This window comes from Lissotriton helveticus, chromosome 1_1, assembly GCF_964261635.1.
Source record: "Lissotriton helveticus chromosome 1_1, aLisHel1.1, whole genome shotgun sequence".
Classification (NCBI taxonomy): Eukaryota; Metazoa; Chordata; class Amphibia; order Caudata; family Salamandridae; genus Lissotriton; species Lissotriton helveticus.
This window is the reverse complement of record NC_136057.1, coordinates 1,568,723,217-1,568,744,158: the sequence shown is the minus strand read 5'-3', so window position 1 is coordinate 1,568,744,158 and position 20,942 is coordinate 1,568,723,217. Positions and strand designations below refer to the sequence as shown.

The 20,942-nt window shown below is 45.3% G+C and overlaps 1 protein-coding gene across 2 annotated transcripts in view; it reads right to left on the bottom strand.

The window, feature by feature from the left end:
• Positions 1-20,942, bottom strand: part of RGS13 (regulator of G protein signaling 13) — a 348,690-nt gene that overhangs the window by 82,956 nt on the left and 244,792 nt on the right. Inside the window, exons 1-2 of one of the 2 annotated variants that reach the window (XM_078658592.1) lie at positions 14,027-14,146; positions 1,158-1,226 (exon numbers count right to left, since the gene is read on the bottom strand). In XM_078658592.1, coding sequence (XP_078514718.1) covers positions 1,158-1,222 — 65 coding nt within the window. In that variant the 5' untranslated portion in view covers positions 1,223-1,226; positions 14,027-14,146. Of the gene's footprint in view, positions 1-1,157; positions 1,227-14,026; positions 14,147-20,942 lie in introns of those variants that run through there. The other variant, XM_078658602.1, reaches the window with a different exon arrangement.

The window sequence follows — 20,942 nt, the reverse complement described above, 5'->3', positions numbered from 1 at the left end:
TTTATACATTGCTTCTTTAGGTAAACCTGACTGCTCTGTGACAAGCTATCAGAGATTGAGCACAGGTTATATATTTGTATGTATCTAGCTAACCCTGACTAGTTTTGTGGTCCCGAATTGGACCTGGTGCACACCTTTGCCATGTAGAGACACAATTTCTAGCAGGTATGTATAATGAGATTTTTGTGGATCACTTTGAATTTGCCACAATTTCTCCCCTTCAGACTCAAGGGTGCCTGAGGATTACAAGAGGGAGAAAAATACATTTTAAGCATGAGAATGAATAACAAAACTTCTTTAAATGATGAGCCCAGCTCGTCATGAGGCACAGTGGAGCTGGGCTCGTCATAACGGCCGCGGCCCGCCCACGCAAAATTGATTCCCCGCCTGTGAATCAATGAGTGGGCCGAGTTGTGACGAGCCCAGCTCATCATGAGTACAGCTCCACTGTGCCTCATGACGAGCTGGGCTCGTCACGAGCAGCGCGGCGCCGCACGCGGCCCCTCCCCCCCGTACCGCGGGGAATTACCCCCGCGGCGGAGGGGTTAAACAGTGCAGCATTACAAAGCAATTTAGGCCCAGATATCCTAAATACTGGTTGCAATTTGTGGACAGCATTTTGGCGGCCAATATAGAATATTACAAACCTACTGATGTACTAGTAGGTTGGTTCATAAAATTATGAGGAGTGTGTCTTGATCTGACCTACCTCATACTATATATGAGGTAGGTAACAATTTGTGACTCACTTGATACATCACTGGAATGGTGGCCTGCTAGAGTCACCAGACCAGCAGGCCTGTAATTACTTTTAAATTAAGTAAATGTTTGTCTTTTTTTAATGAAGATCATTTTCTTCAAAAGAAACGGTGCTGCATTTCCCAAAAAGTTGACTTATTTTCTTTAAATTGTGCTCCAAAAACTTTTTTTTTTTTTTTGCAAGCAGACCCCTTGATGATATTGTTATTAATATGATAACAGAATCTTGTTTCAAATACCTTACACGTCCTATATGCTACTTATAATGTAAGCAAATAGGACATTCTATAACAAAAGTTACTCCTCTTCCTCCTGACCACACAAAGAAGCATACAACATTATTAGTGGTCTTCCACAAAACCAATGTACATTTTTGAGGATTGTTTTTTGCGACTTACTTTGATGTGACCCCAGTAGACCCGTCCTGTGATAATTTACAGAGCCAGCAAATCTTTGGACTCATTTTCCTAAAATAAGAAAATGAATCTCGTTAGAGGCGTAAGAAGGGCTAAAAGAATAGCTCATTAAAACCAAACGATGCTTATATCAGATACCTTCCAATGGACTCAGTCTCAAGAAACAGTGATTACCATCCTGATAAATACGTGTAAAGCACGGATATCTAGACACTCAAATGGTCGGACACAGGAGAAACAGAGGTCAGACTAAAATGGGCCTCAAATGCACAAACAGAATAAGTCCCGTGCCTAATTTGTGCCGGTATTATTCCTCAGTAGTGGGTATCGGCACTTATTTCAGGTAACAGAACGTATTTGTCATCATCAGCGTTGAACCCAGCACAAGAGAGAGAGCAAGTTAGAAGACGAGCGGAAAATAAAGATAGGAGAACGCTAATTCAGGCAGAAAACAGTGACGAAAAATAATATGCAAATGTGAGATAAAGACACAAGAACATAGGAGATACAGAGAAGAACATAACGGTAGTGGAAGAAATAAGTTTGAGGTGGAATCAAGATAAGTAGCTTGATATTTTGCAAACCTTTTTTAATAGAGTAAGGACTAGAAATGTTGCTTTTTCTTTGCCAACGTGTACACGAGAGACGTGTTCCTCTGAAGCAGTTTTTTTAAAAATAGATGTGAAATGTGGTCAGTAATGCGAGACGGTCGAGATTTGCTTTGCATTTTGCTGCAGTAAATGTGTTTATTCAAGATAAAAATGGGTGGACCAGGAGGTGTGAGTGCTGGATGGTAAACCCGCCGCCTATTTTGTCTCTAAGGGAACATGTTCAGAAGTCATTCACTGGAAGCGTCATCATTTGCACATGATCATCACACACAACTGTTACGTTTATTTCCGGTGTTCGCTCATCGAATCTGATTGTGTTATCACACTGAAATAAAAAGCAGCAGAATCCTGTCATTCTCGTTGAACCAATAAAATGGGGTTTAGAGTGAGGACTAGGGGGCAGATTTACAAGCCTTTTGTACCACCAGTGCGTCGAGCATTTCACTGTCACATATTTACAAGGACAGGAAGAGCCACCCTGTGTGACTTTTCCTGTCCTTGTAAATATGGCCCCTATACATGCAATACTTAGAATGAAAGGGGCATTCCATGGGTGTTGCTGTGGTTGTTCCCAGGCAACACCCATGGAACCTGAAACATTTCCAGATTATCGTAAACCTGGAAATGAGTCAGAATGCTACACCACCCTAGGGATGGTGTAGCGAGATGCAACAAGAGGAAAACGCCTCTAGTGATTGTTTTTGTGCAAGAAGGTACCCTTCCCGCATAAAAACAATCTTCCCATGACGCAGCCATTCTTGCACCATGGTGCAAAGGTGCCTGCGCCGGCGCATGGCAGCTGTTTGTGCGCCAGCACAGGGGAGAGTACAGGAATGCGATACATTATTTTAAATATGTGGCAATCCTGTGCTTTGAAAGTGCCACAGCGTGGCGCAGCCAAAAGGCTTGCGGTGCTGCGCTGCTGCACTTTCATGTAAATCTGGCCCAAGATTTCCAACACCCGAGAAGGAGAACAGGGCAACTCCTTCCATTAGCAATAGAGGTCTACCACCTGCAACCTAAAGAGTATTGGAGCGCCAATTTCCAAACTCATGGGACAATGTGAAATGCATGTGCAGCTTTGCTAATATTTGTGTGGATACAGACAGACTTTTGTGGTTCAAAGGGCTAATTTAGCACAATGACACATTTACCGCACATCAAGCAGCGAGGGCAATAAAAACACATGTAGGATCATGCCGCGTGATGCGATTTAGCATTGTGCCACTATGTAAAGGCTATCAAGTGGAATCTTGTCTTACGTTTGCACTCAAGGCATAACTCCAGTGCAATTATCTTCATGTAGATCACTGCCTTAAGGTGCATCAGGTACTAAGTATATTTTTTTCACATGTATCGCGTATTAAAAAATGTTAACTTTTGAACATTGCTTGCACATGTTTTTAGTTGGAGATAGTATTCCGACCATAACACTCAGAAACTCATTTACAAAAAATTGGCATAGGACAGTGCTACAAGTCTTATTGCTGCGCTGCCCCACGCCAATTTGAAAGGGCGGGAATGCACCGTATTTACGAGATAAGGTCCATTCCAGTCATTTTAACCAGTGCAAAATTTGGTGCCTAGCGCCAACGCAGGCACCCTTGCACCAGACTGCAAGGGTTTCTCCGTTGTCTGCAGGATTGTTTTTGTACATTTCTCCTTGTTACATCTGCTATAGGGAGGTGTAAGGTTTTGGCGTTAATGGTGGCACTTCCTCTGTACTGGCACGCAGTTTTGTAGCGTCTCTGAGAAAAATTAATTAAGACTTCAGGTTTTAACTGGTAAACTTCAGATCCATCCAAACAGAAAATCATTTGGAAATCTGTTTTTGTGCATTTTTACCATGCTTGTGACTGCTTAAATTACCCCTACATGCACAAATTCACCTCACTGAATGTGCTCACGCTGGGAGCCATGCTTTTTTGCAACACATGCTCTAGAATCCACACTTTCCTATACAACAGAGGCAATTGGTAGATAAAAAAGGGTTCTTGTCTGTGCTGATGTACATACAAACAGTTTAGCATGTCCCATACAAGTTCAGTACTGAAGCATATGATAAAATGCAATTAAAATGTTTCGAGAGATTTTACAACAGGTACATTTCACTAGGTATCATTAAAAACAAATCATCTTATTTAGAGCTCCCGCCATTTGTAAGCTCTGTAAACAATAGTTGCAACTATCACCAAATTTAATGGTCCAAAATTTGCTGACCTCAGAAGAATGGAAGGCTGAGTCAGCCTTGCTTGGGTTTGACCTTGAGATCACTGCATATTTCAGCAACCAGATTTGAACTCGCTGAGACACCTTAGCCCTATTAGAAACTAAAACGATGGTAGCTGTGTTGTTTTTGCTTCCAATCCAGGGTAATTATTTTCAATGAGCACTTGAGCTTCAATTTAACTCCCTTCTGTTGAACTTTACTGTGACCCATTACTTGCAGCAAATATTTTTGTTTCATAATCAAAAAATCATCTTTAACAAAATACACCATGGGGCATATTCTCAAGGACTTATCGCTGAGTTATTGACACTTTATCGCAGCCAAAGTGGCAATAAATATATTGCCCTATTCACAAGCTGGTGCTAACAACCGATATCACCAATTTACCTGTGATAGTGGCCACAAACAACATTGCCACAGATGACCCCGGCAACTAACGCTAATGAGATGCAGAGTAGGCGTTCCTGTGCAAAAAGCCGCGAAAACACCACTTCGCAACATTCTCAATGACCAGCCAGATCGGTGATAAGATCCCAAAACAGGTAATAAGGCACGTTAGCAGCAGGGATTTAACACCTGCTCTTACCTGGTGTAAAGTCGGACGACAACCTGCACCATAAAAGAGAGCCCAGCCCAGAGCCACACCAGAAGAACAACAGATGCCATGGAGCTACTGATCATGCAGCTCGGAGCCCCAAGAGGGCCACAACACCCACCGCCAGCACATCCAGGCCCGCAAACCCCCCCAGACCACCCCGCACCAACCCATGGACCACCACAGAGGCAGGCAGACAAAGACAGCGGACCTTCAGAAAAGTCACCGACCTCACAGACCTAACACCAGAGGATGTCATTGCCCACTACAGGCTCAAAGGGACAAACATCCTCCGCATCCTGACCATCATTGCTCACAGGCTGACGGTACCAACACAGCGGACAACCAACATCCCTCCGCAGACAAAGCTGTTGGCTGTGCTGCACCTGTTGGCCTCTGGTACCTTCCAACCAACAACTGCCAGAGTCGGAGGAGTCTCACAGCCAGCCCTATCAAAGTTCTTCACAGCTGTCTTGGATGCAGTCATCAGCTTGGTACCCCAGCACCTGCACTTCCCCCACACTGCGTTGGAACAACTGGAGATCAAGGAAGGCTTCTACACCATAGTTGGCTACCCACATATGTTGGGGCAATTGACTGCACACATGTCCTACTTGTGTCCCCTGCGGACACTGCACACAATTACTTCAACAGAAAGCACACGCATTCCATCAATGTGTAGGCAATAGTGGACCACCGGGGACTCTTCACCAATGTCATCGCCAACTACCCAGGCAGTGTGCATGATTTCTACATCTTATGACAGTCCATCATCAACTGGCGCTTCCAGGATGGCACCTACGGAAATGCACTGCTCATTGGTAAGTACCAAATGAACACACCCCAACTCCACAATCATGCAACTCACATCTCTGTTAATGCACATGTTACAAAATCACATACAACATGCCCACACACCAGACACAACAGCACAACTTACTGTGGTAACCTGGGCTAGTCATGTACATGAGCCTTCAACGGCATGGCGGATTGTGAGGAGAGGTGGAAACCAGGCATGTGCGACGGAGGCATGTGACCCATGAATGAGAATGTACACAATGCCAAGTGTGGCATGGATGTGCTGGCCAGACTGCAGTATGCAGACCACAGACATGTCCATGTCAACATATACTGCTGGTGTTTAGAGTGTAGTGGACATTGGACGCAACCATGTTACCCCAGGCAGTGGGGAAGATCGCGGAAAAGTAGTTTGTTATGTCTCCCCTTGTAAGCGTGAGTGGAGTGAGCTGGCCTGGCGTACGCCAGGCTAGCGTAGGGGTATGAATAAAAAGCATGTGGCTCTGGGCATGGTTCTCTTCCGGAATGGCCAACATGTCTGCCAGGGCGGCGCCTCTCACCCCGCCATGAGTCAATGCCATGAGTGGTGTTGCCTGCGCTCCTGTATGCATGCTGCACCACAGGCCTCTGGTCTCCAGACTCGTCTTGCCTGCCCCAGCACACCCAGGCCTGACTGCTCACCTTCCAACACCGGCATGTGTCAAAGAGGGCCCACCACATGCCTGTGCAAGCTCCAAGCCCGAGGCCCACAACCTTGGCACTCTCCTCTGACCATCACGGCCTCCGCAACACATGCCCGCAGTACTCCTTTCTCTTTGACATACTCCACCGCTGCCTCCGGCCTATACTGCGGTCCAGTAGGTCACACATTTGGAACTGAGTCTTGATTTCATGATGGCCAAGTTCATATGTCAATGGCCACATTTATATCACTATACTCCCTTTGATGTGGTGCCACCAACTCTGTGCATAGCATTCCAACCACACGTGTCTGTGGTCCCTTGCTGACTACTGCCTTTGGCACACACTGCGATCCAGTGGGTCACACATTTGGAACTGAATCTTGATTTCTTAATGGCTGAGTTCATATCATTGTACGCAAGGAGAGGAGTAAGAGGGAGACGCGTTTCAGTCCACGGAAAAAGTATCATCGTTTCGGAGGTGATCGAACACTACCAAGAACTGCTCTGGTGTCACTAACTCTGAGCATCATGAGCTAACGACACGTGGCTGTGGGCCCCAGCTGACAGCTGCCTCCAGTCTACAAGGCGGTCAAGTAGGTCACACATTTGGAACTGAGTCTTGATTTATTCATGGCAGAGTTTATATAATTGTACAGGCCTCATCCCAGACTGCATACCCTTTCAGCTCTGGTGCCACTAAGTCTGTGCCCCGACATTCATGGACACTCTCTGGTTGAACTTTGGTGGCATCTGAGTCTATGGCCTGGGGGTTTTCTTCATCATCATGTAGGTGATACTGACTTGGTGGTAAAAATGAGGCTGTATCATTCCACTTCTCCATTTGCCTGTTACTGCTGGCTTCTGCCCTCTGCATCATGCCCTGGAAGGACTCCTTCCACTGTCCCCCACTACCTTCAGCAACATTCACCTTCAACATCGATGAAGACCCGCTCAGCTCACGTGGCCTTACCTTTGTTCACCGCAAGTCACCGTACCGCGGCGGTGTGCATGTGCTGGCTGCAATGCATCCAGGGGCACTAACTCTGTGCAGCTCAAGTCATGGACCCTTGCTGTTTGAACTTTGAACTTCAGATTATCTGATCACTGTTGTAGTTGTTGCCAGCACCAACCAACCCCTGAGGGGTGGCTTACAGTCACCCCACACCCATCCAGCACAGGTGTCACTGTACATGTAACCCTGGCAATAAAAGGGGCCGGGCGCATGTGCCCTTAGCCAATCCCACAAACTATCTAAGCGTGTCTGTGTGGTCATTATGTATGCATGAGGGCCCGAGCCCTACCACATTACATTGTGCTGTGTACAGCAGACGCAACCCTGTCACCTCAGGCAGTGGGGTAGGCCTGGGCCATGTAGCTGTGTCGTACCCCGCTGTGAGCGTAGGCGGAGTGGGCTTGCGTATGACAGTCCAGCATAGGGGTGTGGTTCAGCCTAGGACTTGCCAAGGAAGTAACTAATGCGTGTGCCTATATTGTAGTGTCAGCGCCACCCATCCCACAATGGACAATGTTGCTATGTAGCATGCCCCCGGAGTGCGGGCTCGGCTGAAGGGGTAAATGAGAGAGCGCAAGCCCGCTATGGGTCAGGGATCATACATGCAAACTGTTGTGTGTGTCGCTATTACCGCAGAATAAGCCAAAGGTCTACCCTCAACCGCATGGCGAGTTCAGCCAGCCATGAACTCTACATCTGTGTCCCCCCTATTCTTACCATAGGCCTACACACATGTGGCCGCCCACCTTCAGTGCACAACATCACACTGTCGTTGTCAGGCTTGTGGATACGCGCAGACAGGCATGACAATGGTATGCCGTGGTAGTGCAAGTGATGCAATCGTGCTATGCACACTAGTTAATAGGCCAGGGGGGACTGAGGCAAAGCAATGAGGCTACGTAGTACAAATTGATGCTGATCATTTGCTGCAAGCAGTACATGACAAACAGTAATCACTAAGTCACACATGTCACACACCAATGTACCAGTGAGCCTGCAGAACCAACTAATGACTCATGTCTCATGTCTCTCTGCACTGTCACAAGAGATCAAGGAAATGCACTCTGCACTTGGACGATGACACCCCTCCGAGCCACGAACACACAGGCCCAGAGGCAGTACAATGTGGCCCACAAACGCACCAAGGGCATTGTGGAATGCACATTTGGCGTGTTGAAGTCACGTTTCAGGTGCCTGGACATCACAGGTGGAAGGCTCCTGTACCGCCCAGACATCATGTGCATGTTGTGTGTTGCACAACATATGTGCCCCATGGATACAGGTGCCAGATGCACTGGACGATGATGAGGAGGATGAGGCAGGTGGACCACACCCCACTGCAGCCGCAGGAGGAATAGTCCGTAGGAACACCATCATTGACAATGACTTCATATGAGCACATCACATTGTGACAGTCCTTAGCAATCATGGGACAGTACAAAATGACCTCATGCACTGCAAATAAATGCATTCCAAGACACATTCCCTAAGTGCATGTCACTCATATATACAAGCACATCACTCAGACAAGTGTGAGTGCGACATGTAGCACTAACAATGTCATAATTTGGTAATAGATGGTGGGTGTGTCATTTCTGTACAGAGAGGCTGTTTAGGATGTCATGTATTCGAAAGGCCAGTTCTGTGTGTCACAGATAGTACGGAATCCCAATCTTCCGCGTTTCACATGTGTCCCAGATCATTACATATAGGCTGTCATTTGTGACCTACTAGTGACAACAGGCCTTCTTTTGGGGTCAAATATGTACGACCATGATGCAGGGATGCACCCTGTGTCTCAAGTCCCACAACATGAGCAACATGTACGTAAGGAGGAGTCACTGCCCCTACATTAATCCATGCTTTGATACTTGATTGGTCATAGACATGACACTCCTGTGTACAGGATGTGTTGATTGTCCCTCGGCAAAGTGAAGGGGAGATGCGGTTTCACAGTGTGCTCCATGTATGTTTCCGCAGACTGCATGTCAATGTACATTGTGACTGTTTGTGAGGAGATGCCTATTTGATGTGTGACAATTGACATTTGTGCTACATCACAGATGTGGGTTGTACTCGTACAGTGTCATCTCACCATTTTTTTTCTCTGCTTTTATGGTGCATTTTCCCACATGACACGTGGGAATTGCAGGGCAGTCGCTGGCTATCGCTGATTTTTGTATCGCGGTTTGGGATATTGCCGCTTTGTTCGTGTTTCACATTTGTGCGGCGTCGTATTGATGTTAACGTGGTCATTTGATGCGTTATTGTGTGACTATCGCATGGTACCTCCGTGGTGAGAATACAACGTTAACACAGCATTATTTTCCTACGATGGACTGCGATGTGAAGAGTTGCGTTGAGCTTATTTTGTGATAATCACAACTGCCATTGCAGCATTGTGATTGGCAGAGGGGAGGGAGGAGGCTGCTTTACAGATGACAAAGAGAGCTGCAGGAGTTGGCACAGGACAGCGGAAGTCGGACCCATCCAGAAGCTAAGTAAGTTTAATTTTATATTTTCATTTAATTAAACCCCTTTTTATTTAATTAAACCCCTCCCGCCGGCCACCACATTTCCACCCCCCACCCGCCCGTATGCCGGTCGTGATTGCTTGTACTTGTACATTGCGGAGTTCCGTGGGAGACAGAATCTCCAAGGAAGGATGGTGCAGAGGTCAAATGTCCCAAGGTAACATTCTTATTATAATAGAGTGTGTGTGTGCGTGCATGACTGCGTGTTTGTGCATGGCTGTATGTCTTTGTATCGCATGACTGTGAGTGCATGTGCACATGAGCCTCAGTGCAGATTTACACTCAGAGAAAACTTCTTATTTCAGCGGCAGTCCCTAAAGAAACATTCCTTTATACAGGGCCACGTCACGTAAAGTAATGCCCTTAATATGCATTTCACCTGGTCTCGCCAAGGCAGCCAAGCAGAATTATGCGCTTGCTAGAGACTGTTGGTGGGGGAGGGGGAGATTAGAGAAAGACACCTGCAGGTCACTGGTGTTATCCCACCAAGGCCCTTAAGCTGGTAATATGTATGCCATCTGCAGAGGTCTTTGTACACTCCGTTCAGACTCAAATTCCAATAAAATAGCTTAGCAGGTTAATGTGTTTGCTGTTGAAATCCGTGAATACTGTAGTGGTTACAAGGGCAACTGTGTGTGTCACTATACTTAGGGTGGGGCTTTAAATCCTCACAAGTCATCACTATTTTGTTCTGCGTGTGCTGGCACTGCAAGTCCTCGCCAAAGCACTGGGAAGCAGCAGGGAAATTATCAAACTCAGACTGATTGGATTGTGGGACATCTGAGCAGGGCTGCTTGTCACCAATCACCGAGGGGGTGGGGGGTTATGAAGTGAACAAAAGGAATACTGAGGCGCTTTCAAGTTAGGTTTTGAGGCTGTGGAGAGTGTTTCTGTCGGAGATACAGAGATATTTTTAAATCGAGTGTGAAAGCAAATAACTCTAATTGTGAGACTTTTCTGCTCATGGCCCAGCGCCTGGAAGATGCTTTACCATAGCCCGGGAGTTGTTTCATCAATCGGACATGGCAGCCTGGTGAAGAGGAAGGCCTGTCGGCAGTGGAAACATAAAGCTCTTAAAACATCTATTGTAAAACACTCTAAAAAAATGTCATAAAAGGAGAAACTCAGCAATACAGGATAAAACACATAGTTGGGAGCGCCGGTCTCTCTGTAATAGCTCTCATCCTGTTCAGCCATATGCCGTGTTTACCCTGTGTGCTCGACCTTGATCTCTCTCTTTCTGAGTGATGTCGCACTGGTGTTAGGACGTTATGTTCCATAAGGTGTCATTTTGTCCTATTGTCCATCTGCTGTTCGGCCTGCGTCTTTGATGATTTCTACCAGTTTTGACATTTTCTGTTCAGCCACTCTCAAGAACTTCAAGAATCTACAATTCAGTTGCGTGTTTGATGGATTCAGGCAGGCAAGCACTGCTTGCCTTCTGGTGCCAATCCCTCTTCGCTTAAATTGGTCCTTGAGAAGCAGTTCGCGTGCCTGTTGCAGTTCTTCGCATAGACAAATTACGTGAAGGATGTCACCCTTGCTGGCATTGCATAACCTGCAGGTCTCGTCGCCGTCTTTCCTCAGCCATGGTGGAAAGTGCCCTGTGCATGGCAATATCCCTAATCAGTACTTTAAAAAGTTCATTTTCATAGCTTTGGGTACCCCTGATTAAAGTACATTTGTGGTGTTAATGATTTGTAGGAATTGAGAGTCATCCATGCATGTGATCTTTTTACAAATAAAGCCTTGTCCTCCAATAAGGAGAGTAATTTGACGTTTTTCCAGACTATATTTTTAATTTGCCATGCCCAAGTTGTTTGTCCCAGAGCTCTGAGAGTTTGGTGACTTCCAAGGCTAACTGGAGGTATTTTTTTGCCTCTGAAGTGTCCCTGCTTTGTATGTCCCTCCATAGCAGAGAATTTAGTGTTTTTGGAGTCGCACTTCTTAGTTTGTGGCAACAGATGATGGACGCTCCGTGCCTGGCTAGGTATTGTTTTCGGAGGCCGAACTCCAATCTTATTTGTGCTTGAGATGTGTAAGTCGGGAGTGAGAACATTGTTCTATAGGCCTTGACCTGTATGCTGTCCAGGTCCTTGGAATCCCTTCCCCGCATTGCCTCACTGCCGTATGTAATCGATGAAAGCAGTTTTGCCTGGATTACCTTCGGGAACGGGGTAAGTGTCGGACCCATCAGTCGAGCTGCCAGATGTTTTATTGTCAGGGCTATCAATAGGCCCCTCCTTCTGATTTCCTGCCTCTGTTGTAGAAAAGAGCCTTCTTTATCGGCAGTGGAAACAGGAAAACGTTGTTCCAATGTATTCTTTCTCACTGATGATGCTGATTAAATGCTTTATAGAAAGGGCAACAAATGCCCAGCTGGGTGTCATTGTGCTGTCAGGAGCTGTGGGACAGATTAGAGCTGAGGATGCTGAATTGAATTTCGTTCTACTCATTCACAGATTTGCTGCCCAGTTCTGGGCCAGTTGTAGTCTGGACAGTCTTTTGGGGTAGCCCTAGGTATAATGCACTCTTTCTGTCAGTCGAGGTAGAACAAGGGCCTGCACCACTGGGGTGTGAGTTTTCTTAAGGAGAAGGTGGAGAACGTTCCAAAGCTGCTTCAGATGCTGCCACAACTGCTCAGAATCATGCTCTCCAGGCTACACGAGGAGCTGGGCGAGGCAGGCCCCTGGATGCTCGTAGCTCAGATTGCCGTCAGGGACCTCTTTGTAGAGAGGAGGCTGCAGCGAGCAAAGGTGGCTGGTGGCATTTGAAAGCGGTGAGGGTTGAAGTCTCTGTGAGTTTCTCAGACGGTTTGTATGGGGATGAAAAAGGTGTTCAAAATACATGGCCATCCAATCATTGGCCTCTCCGCAGAGTGCACAGGACAGTGGTCAAGTATTTGAGTTGTAATTGTGATTCTAAGCCAAATGGGTGCAGTGGGGCCCCATCATGGGGGTACAGATTTTGCAAAATTATGACAAAGTGAAAGTAAATGGAATTACAGTGGTTGGCCGCTACTTAAAACTCATCCCCAACTTTTACGCCTCACCACTTTCAAAAGTCACCAGCCACCACTGAAAACACACAGAATCCCGTGGCCTTCAAGGGATTCGGAAATTGTTCCTTTATATTATGTTCAAGTTTCTGCCAACAAAGTTCATCATGAGACAATTTGTTCAAAGAGAGATTAAACCTTCACGCATGATCATGGCTCATGGAGATTTTGAGACAAGAGAGTTATTGTCGCGTTGTTGAGGTGTGGAGGCGTTTTTAGTTGACTAAACACAGCGTCATGTGCACCTTTTTCCACTGGCAACATTTTCTACCTGGAACTGAGGTTTAATCCAATGTCTCCCACTTAACTTTGGAGCAGCTATAAATGACTGTTATTTAAGCAAAAAGGGTTTTTAGCACACACGTACATCTTTTGTAGAATAAATGGCATTGTGGTAAAAAAAGTTATATGAAAATGTTATCGAAGCAAAACTTTTCCCAGGAAACAAATATTCAGCTACCAAGAGAACTTTGGATTCTGCACAATGTGTTTCTCGTAAATAAAATGTGCAGTTTGATAAACGTTGCCAGGCTGCCACGACTTCAGGAAGGTGGAGTGTGAGGCTTGAGACGTTTGCCGGTTTCTACACATTTGGGGGCAGATTTACAAGCCCCTTGCGTTATTTTTAAACTGGGAAAAGTGACGCAATAGGGACGCAAGGGGCTTGTAAATAAGCCCCTTAGAGGCAGATTTATGAAGGCCTTGCGCCGCCGGTGCGTCACTTTTTCCCATGTTAAAAATGACGCACCGGCGGCGCAAGGCCTTCATAAATCTGCCCCTTGGTATTTTTGAAGGCTGCATCTAGTAAATGCGCAACGTCCGCATGGTTAAAGAATGTATCTCACATGGGAGTGTTAGGCTTGAAAAAACACACACACACCCAACAAACCGCAATTATGCGCAGTTCTCTCTGTGCTGCAAACGACCCACCGCAACAGATTCCAGACCCTTCAGCAAAATCTCACTAATTCAAGCCCCTTCACACGCTTATATCAGCTGCTTCTTCCATTCAGACCCCTTTCAATTAAAAAAAATCAACTCCAATGACCCCAAGTGCGTCGACAATAAAAACAGCAAAAACCGGAGAGCATAACATTTTCTTATCATTCCATCCTGCTTTGCGGCTGGAAAACTTTCAGTCCTCTAAAAATAATTTCGATTTTTTATCGAATAAATCTAATTTTCCTTGGCAGACTTAAAAACGTCTGTGCTTCTTTTATTTTCGTTATTTCTTTTTTTTAGGTTACCCATTGTCCTTTGCTTTGTGCTGTTTAGGGAACTATCGACGTGCAATGTATTTCTCAACTGGACCCGCCCGCCTCGTACTCACTGCTTGTCCGTGGTCTTTCCGCCTTTGCAGTTGTTCCTTCTGTTTGTTCACCTCCCTGAGTCGCGAATCTTCATTTTATGGTAACAACCTTTCCAACACCAAGAGTTGCTTCTGCATTCACACCCGACCAGTCCTGTCTGTGCCTACCAAAGCACACGCACACACTTCCCTCCCTAGACTGTCAAGTCTTGCATATATACATATGCAAATGGCTATTGTGGTTACAACAGAAAAGTACATCCTTTGGCCTCTGACGCAACCCGCAGATAAACAGGGCTCCTTATCCTGACGCCATCGAGTACTATCTCAGAGAGAGGAAGCAGTGGAAGGCAGACCTACATCACTCGATGAAAATGATCGTTGTTGCATCAGATGATGGTGCTGGCATGGAAATATTTTCCAACATCATCTGCGACAAGTTTCAGCCGAAGACTCGGCCCCCAATCTTCAGAGAAGACATTTCATGGGAGGTGCTTGTGCATGACTTTCTAGCTAGGCCAATGAGGGCGATGCCTGGTGGCGATTGGGATCAAACGCCTTCTTGACAGTGGGGCTGCACTTCCTGACAGTAACGTTTCTCAACCCGTGACCGCAAACTAGAGCCCTCTATTGTGTGCGAACTGGACCACAACCAGTAGGCAAACAATCACTCGAGTTGTGTGATAACTAAGGGGCGCCCGCCATTTTATGAGTTGAACTCGTGTCTGGTGGACTTTTCCTGTCTTTTCTGTTGCCGTTCCCACGGGGTGCCCCGAAAACAGGCACCTCAATGGGAAAGCAAAAGAAGTTCTAGAACGGTATGGACTTCACAGTCGTTCTGGAACTTGGGGTGCATTCAAACAGAGGGGCAAACATCCCCCTCTGTTTTCCCTCCCTCATCCTTTTCAAGGCAGTAAGCCCGTCATGAAATGGCTGGCGGAGGGGAAACTCATAATATGCTCGTCAGAACGCGGCGGTCCAGCCTTGCATATTATATAAGCCTCTGTGCAGCAACACCAACAGGGAAAGGCTGTTCCTTGGTGCAGCTGTGGCCGGTCCTAAAAACACCTAGAAATAGGTTGGACGCAGACCGCCACCGCAAGTCTGACCGCCAGCCTCGAAATCGGGACCTCCGTTTTCTGATTGAAGCTGAATTAAAAACGTATCACTCTATGGTGGCAGGGTTGAGATCCCTTTTGCATCAACAAGCCCCCGAAGCATATGTACTAAAGCCACAAATACAAATATGGGGATGAATTCCAATATATGATATAACTCTTATTACTACACTTATCAGGATTGTAAGTTCAGCTGCAAACACCTCGCCCCTTCTCAATTTTGCCCAGATAAATTTCGACAAGTCAAACCTGCCTAATTTACCTGCGTAAAAATTTGGGGTACATTTTGAGACTTGCAGAATTTGGTGCGGATCTCGCCAATTCTGCATGTAATTCTCAGTTTTCAGGAGAATGCTCAGAAAAGGAGGTACTACCAAATGTAGTAAGTAGCTCACCACAGGTTAATGAAACTGACCAGTTGTGAGAAATACCCCTCCCCATTCCAGACCACTCATAATCGCTGCCCAAGTCGGTGAAATGCACAACTGGTTAGTTCCTTTGTACGTTAATTGGTCGTTCAAGTTAAAGGATGACTGATGTTTCTTCTCCAGTTCTCAAGAAGCATTACTCCATAAAGAAATGTGCCTTCTTTCTTGATTCGTACTTTGTGTGGCTCTATTGGAATTGTCGTGGGTTTACCTTGAAAAAAAGTTCCAAATTCTGGACCAATAATGCGACATTCTAAGCATAATACATTCTGCCAATGCAGTGACCTCATTCCACTCATAGTGAAATAACTGCTGCTGCTCTCACACAATTCAAAAGTTATCTTTGGAGGTGGGGCTGTCTAACCCTGACTGGAGCTATGCCCCGTGGGAAAGAAATGTGAGCTCAACAGGGTAAGGTGGCCGACAACACACTCTTCCACTATGAGCACTCCATACGTGCTGAGGGCTGGCTTGGGGTCTTCACAGTGAGGCTGTCTAACCTGATGCCTGTCTACATGTATCTGCTTGAGCGCTTCAGAATTCAGACATGTATTTGCATTTCACCTCTGAATAGCTACGGTTCCAGATGTCTGGATGACAAAAGTAGTACTCTGTTAACCATACAAGACTCATCATTCCTATGCCGCTAACATCTCGTTCATGCATTCTTGGAGCAGTAAACATCCTCTTATGACTGTTTAAAGATAGTACTAGGTGAAAAATGTATTTGTGATGTGTTGATCCAGGGGGTTAAGAGTTAAAGGTGAACGCAGGTAATCACATCTCACCAGTGGTCGTCTTCACATTGTTTCACGTTTAAAAGACAATAGATTGGTATTTACCTGTTTTTGACCACATCAACGGCTATACTTATCTGGGATTCTCATGTCTTTCACCCTCATTATGAGTGGCCAGATGTTTGGTGGGGTATGCTATTTTTCCTGTTTGAGATTTTGGGGAATAGCATGTGGATTTTGGGACTTACCACAGCAACATTTATCAAAAGGTGAGGTTTTTAATGGATCTGGTAAAAACCGGGTCCATTAAATAACAAAGAACTCGGAATTCCAATTCTGCACAAACAGTGGTTTGCACAGGTGGTCGTAAAACATTGACTCACTCATAATCAGAGACCTTGTGTCTTATGTTTTCAGGGCCTGTACCAGTCCTCTTTTGGTTTTTAGCCTCACACAAACCAACCTAGGCCATCAAGGTACGTGACTATCTTCTCGTTACTGTACCACTCATCTCTGTGCTTCCATACTACACCGGATCTCTGCCCAGTGACATTCTGGGGCTATTTTCTCTTAAATGTGACAGTCTTCGCAAGACTCACTGACCCAAAATAACTTGTACTCCCATAAAGGCCTGGGAGTTTGTTGATATGATTGCAACTGTTTCCTGTTGGCTTACACGCCCAAATACACCACACCATGGTCTGAGACTGCTTTACATGGGTGTACCAGTCCTCTGGTGCTTTCATATGTTGATGGACCTGTGGTCCATGATGGCCTGTGAGAGTGTCATGCTGGATGTACCAGTCCCTCTCTGGGAATAAAAGAGTGACTGTGCCTCATTATGGTCTGTAACAGTTCTGGATGACCAAAAGGGCAAAGTAGGCACCGGCCTATGTGCCCCACTCCTTTTAGGGGCCTTCAACAACGGACCAAAATCATATTGCTTTGAACTTGAAAGAAAATTACACGCAAGCTTTCTTAAATATTGTTTCCAAAAGATTGAAAAAATGAATCAACTCAAAGAAACTAACATTTTACATTTAAGACTCTATAGAAAAAATAATGTATTAATGTAATGTACCCATTAACGACTAAAAGTACATAAACCGGAGACATCAGATTCACATAACAGTTTGTCTCTTAAAAGCTCATCTTCTGGCATCTGTTAGTTTGTAAAAAAAATCCGGTGTATTGGGTATTAGGAGATAATTTGCGGGGGGGGGGGCGCGAAATTTCAACTGCCTAGGGGCCTCCACAGGGTTTAATCTGGCACTCTTCTCAGTGTGTCTACCAGGCCTCTACGGCTTACCAATCCAGAGGAACCTATAACCCAGGAAGATCTGTGTATCTTAATGTGGACATAACCTTCCAGGCTGGGTTTATATGTAAAGAGATCCGTACACTCCATCAGGGTATGTTACTGTTTTCCTATCAGTGCAGTAGTCTCTTTAGGCATACATATCCAAGGGTGCCTGAGTCACATGAAGGTGTGTGCCTGTTTTCTAGTGGTGGTAACAGTCCTCTCTCAGTTTCCATGCCTGGTGGGGTTGGTGCCACATTAAGGTCTGCACCTGTATACCCATGGTTTCACCAATCTTCCTTTGACTTAACTACCGCGAGAGGTCTCTGCACCTGAATGTCTGTGCCTGTCCTCTTGATATTCACATACTCTATTATGTGTAGCACTATAAAGCGTGGGCAGAACAGAGCTAGAAGGACCCTGATCCCGGAATGGCCCAGGGCTTAGAATATTGAAGAGCTGATATTCTGGTGTATTTCAAGGTGCTGAGAACCCTCCTGGTGTGTATCACGAACAGACAAGGATATCACGGAGGGATGAAGAAGACGGGGCCCAAAGGCTGAAAGTTTCTGCAAAGCACCAGACGGAAATGACGCATGTATTAAACAGAAGGAAGACGCTTGCCTTAAATGCCCATAAACATTGCGACACTCATAACGGGGCCTACAGAATAAGTAAATGTATGCGATGACGGTGCACCCTTATCTGATGACACTGATGGGGTCGTCACCTTAGGAGCAGCTGTATTCGTCAATGGTCAGACTTTCTTGCATTAACCCTAGTAGTGCGCGTGGCTTTCATTCCCTTGAGCGCGTGTACAGCTGGACCGCAGTCAGACCGGAGCGGTTGTTGTGAAATACTCTTTCTAGAAGTGAAACTGAGGAGAAGTGGAACGCATGATCACGACATACATGGTGCAATTCTGCTCCCTTGAGAGCACAATATTAGAAGTGAGCACTCCCTGACAAGTACCTGAAACATTCTAACAAATGTTTTCGTCGAACAGTGAGAGCACAACAGGCCACCCCGTTCAGTGAATCTGTGAGCGGATATTGAGCTAGTTTCCATTCAGTTCAAGGTCCTACGTGAATATGATTTAATTCATGGTAGTTTATGTTAAGTTTTTTATTTTTTTTAAAGAAAGCTTAATAGCTCTTTTGACTGAAAATATTGTTGAGATTCCAAAAGCGAAGTGAAAATTAAAGGCTTAATGTGCTACTCTCACTCACGAACCATATGCAGTTTCCACTGGAACTGGTTAGTGAACAAGAATGCAATTTGCAATGTGACCTATGCACTAATAAGTTGCATTGCAAATTGCATATTCGAAGGGGGTCGCAAAACCACCTGCAGATGAATATTATATAGGCAGGTCAGTTTGCAATCCATTCTGATTGGAAGAAAATACAGAAATGGAGGCCTGCGGATTAAAGTTGACCTCAGTCCTTTGCATTCCCCAAAAGGGAACATTTGTTTTTCAAACAACTTGTGTACTTGAAGACATTGGGGGTGGAGGTAGCGATACTCTGGACCACCGTCTGATCCCTCGAGGCCACCGTCACCACTCCAAAAGGCAAAGATGCCCCATGGGACATCTTCCCTTGGGAGGCAGATACCACCCCTGTGAGCTGTCAGTAACCGATCAATGGTTTGTTACTGTACTTGTGGCTATAGACCATTGATGCATTCCTTTCCAAATCACAAATAGGAAGGGCCACCCCTTTCACAGCCCTTGTTATCTGTGATCTGAACAGGGTAGTAAAAGCCCTTTTATGACATTTTTAACTCGTAAAAGAGATTTTTTAAATAATAGAATGGACTTTTACAGTTGCAATCTATCTGATTTTGTGAATTGCACACTTTGCAAATACAAAATAACGTTGTACATCAGGGCCTTAGTGCTTAACATATTCTAGAACTGAATACATCTCTGCAACACAAGTTCAATATAGCTCTGCACTTTTGTACAAACAGTGTAATCCTTATAAATGCTATATGCACATATATATCAATGTACAGGTGTCTGCATTGTTTGTGTAACTGATCTGCCATCAGAGTCTGAATTGCACTAGAGCTTGAACACTTTTCAGAGCAGAGTGTTGACCTGTGGCATCTGCTAATTAAAGTCATAGGGCTTTTGAAAAACCTTTGTGTTGGTACTGGCGATTTTAACAATTTTGAAAAACCCCTTCTGCAGCCAGAGTAAGAGGTAAGGAATCATGTTAATTTCTTTGGTACAATGAGGCCGATTGGTGCTATTTGGAATATATATATATATATATTTCAAGGTCGACATGAGCAACTTGGCAAGTGGCTGGTGTTTCATGGGCAAGAGCTTGTCTCTCGTTGTGTGGTTCCGAGGTATTGGATTGACACCGGCCCACTAGTTCCAAGGACAGCAAAGCACCGCAGTGCGTTCACGGTCCGTGACTACACGGACGATGTACTGGAGTCTCTGGTACTGCTGAAATTGGTCTGTGTGGTTAAGGCATCTGGAGACCAAGGAGAAGAGATTTTTGAGGCAGGAAGATCAGGATATTTTGAGATGCATCCATTTTGCACTGTGTTGAACTTTCCCAGCACTCACTACGAGATTTCAATGTCGACATGAGCAACTTACCTACCTTCCCGAGATGGTGTCTTCTGGGTACTGTAGTCTGTGGAGGAAGGCTGCAGTGACGTGCTCAGCATTAACTCAACCAAGTTGGACTCCCGCCAATTGGGAGTGAGATGGAACATTCAAATAGTAATTGGTGCATTCTACTGATTCGTAACTGGCATATGATTAAGGCACACCGCCGAAACGCGTCATGCCGATCCTGCAGCAAATAAATGAATCTTCTTGACTCCCCTGCTGTGCCCCTCTGGTTTCTTCTTGCGGAAGCAATCCTTCTTTACACACACACATATATATATATATATATATATATATATATATATATATATATATGTATTTTCCAGGAACTTCGTCTAAAAATCCATTATCACCGGACACAAAGAACGAACCGGACCCATTCAGGTGAATTTGCTGAATTTTATTTAGTGCATCCCTCTGTTCGCCATTATATATATATATATATATATATATATATATATATATATATATATATATATATATACAACACGAAAAAGCGGCGTGCTTCTGCCGCTTGCACGGCGGGCGCTCAACAGGATCGCCGATCCTTTAAATAAGTCCGCAAACTGGTATGATCCTTTTTGAAGAAACCAGAGTCGAGGCCCAAATATATTCTCAGTGCTCAAGGTTTATTTGGCGGAAAAATTAAACAGCCCCAACGCGTTTCGAGGTACGCCTACCTCTTGGTCACGGGTGGAGTAACATCAGTTCGCCATTCT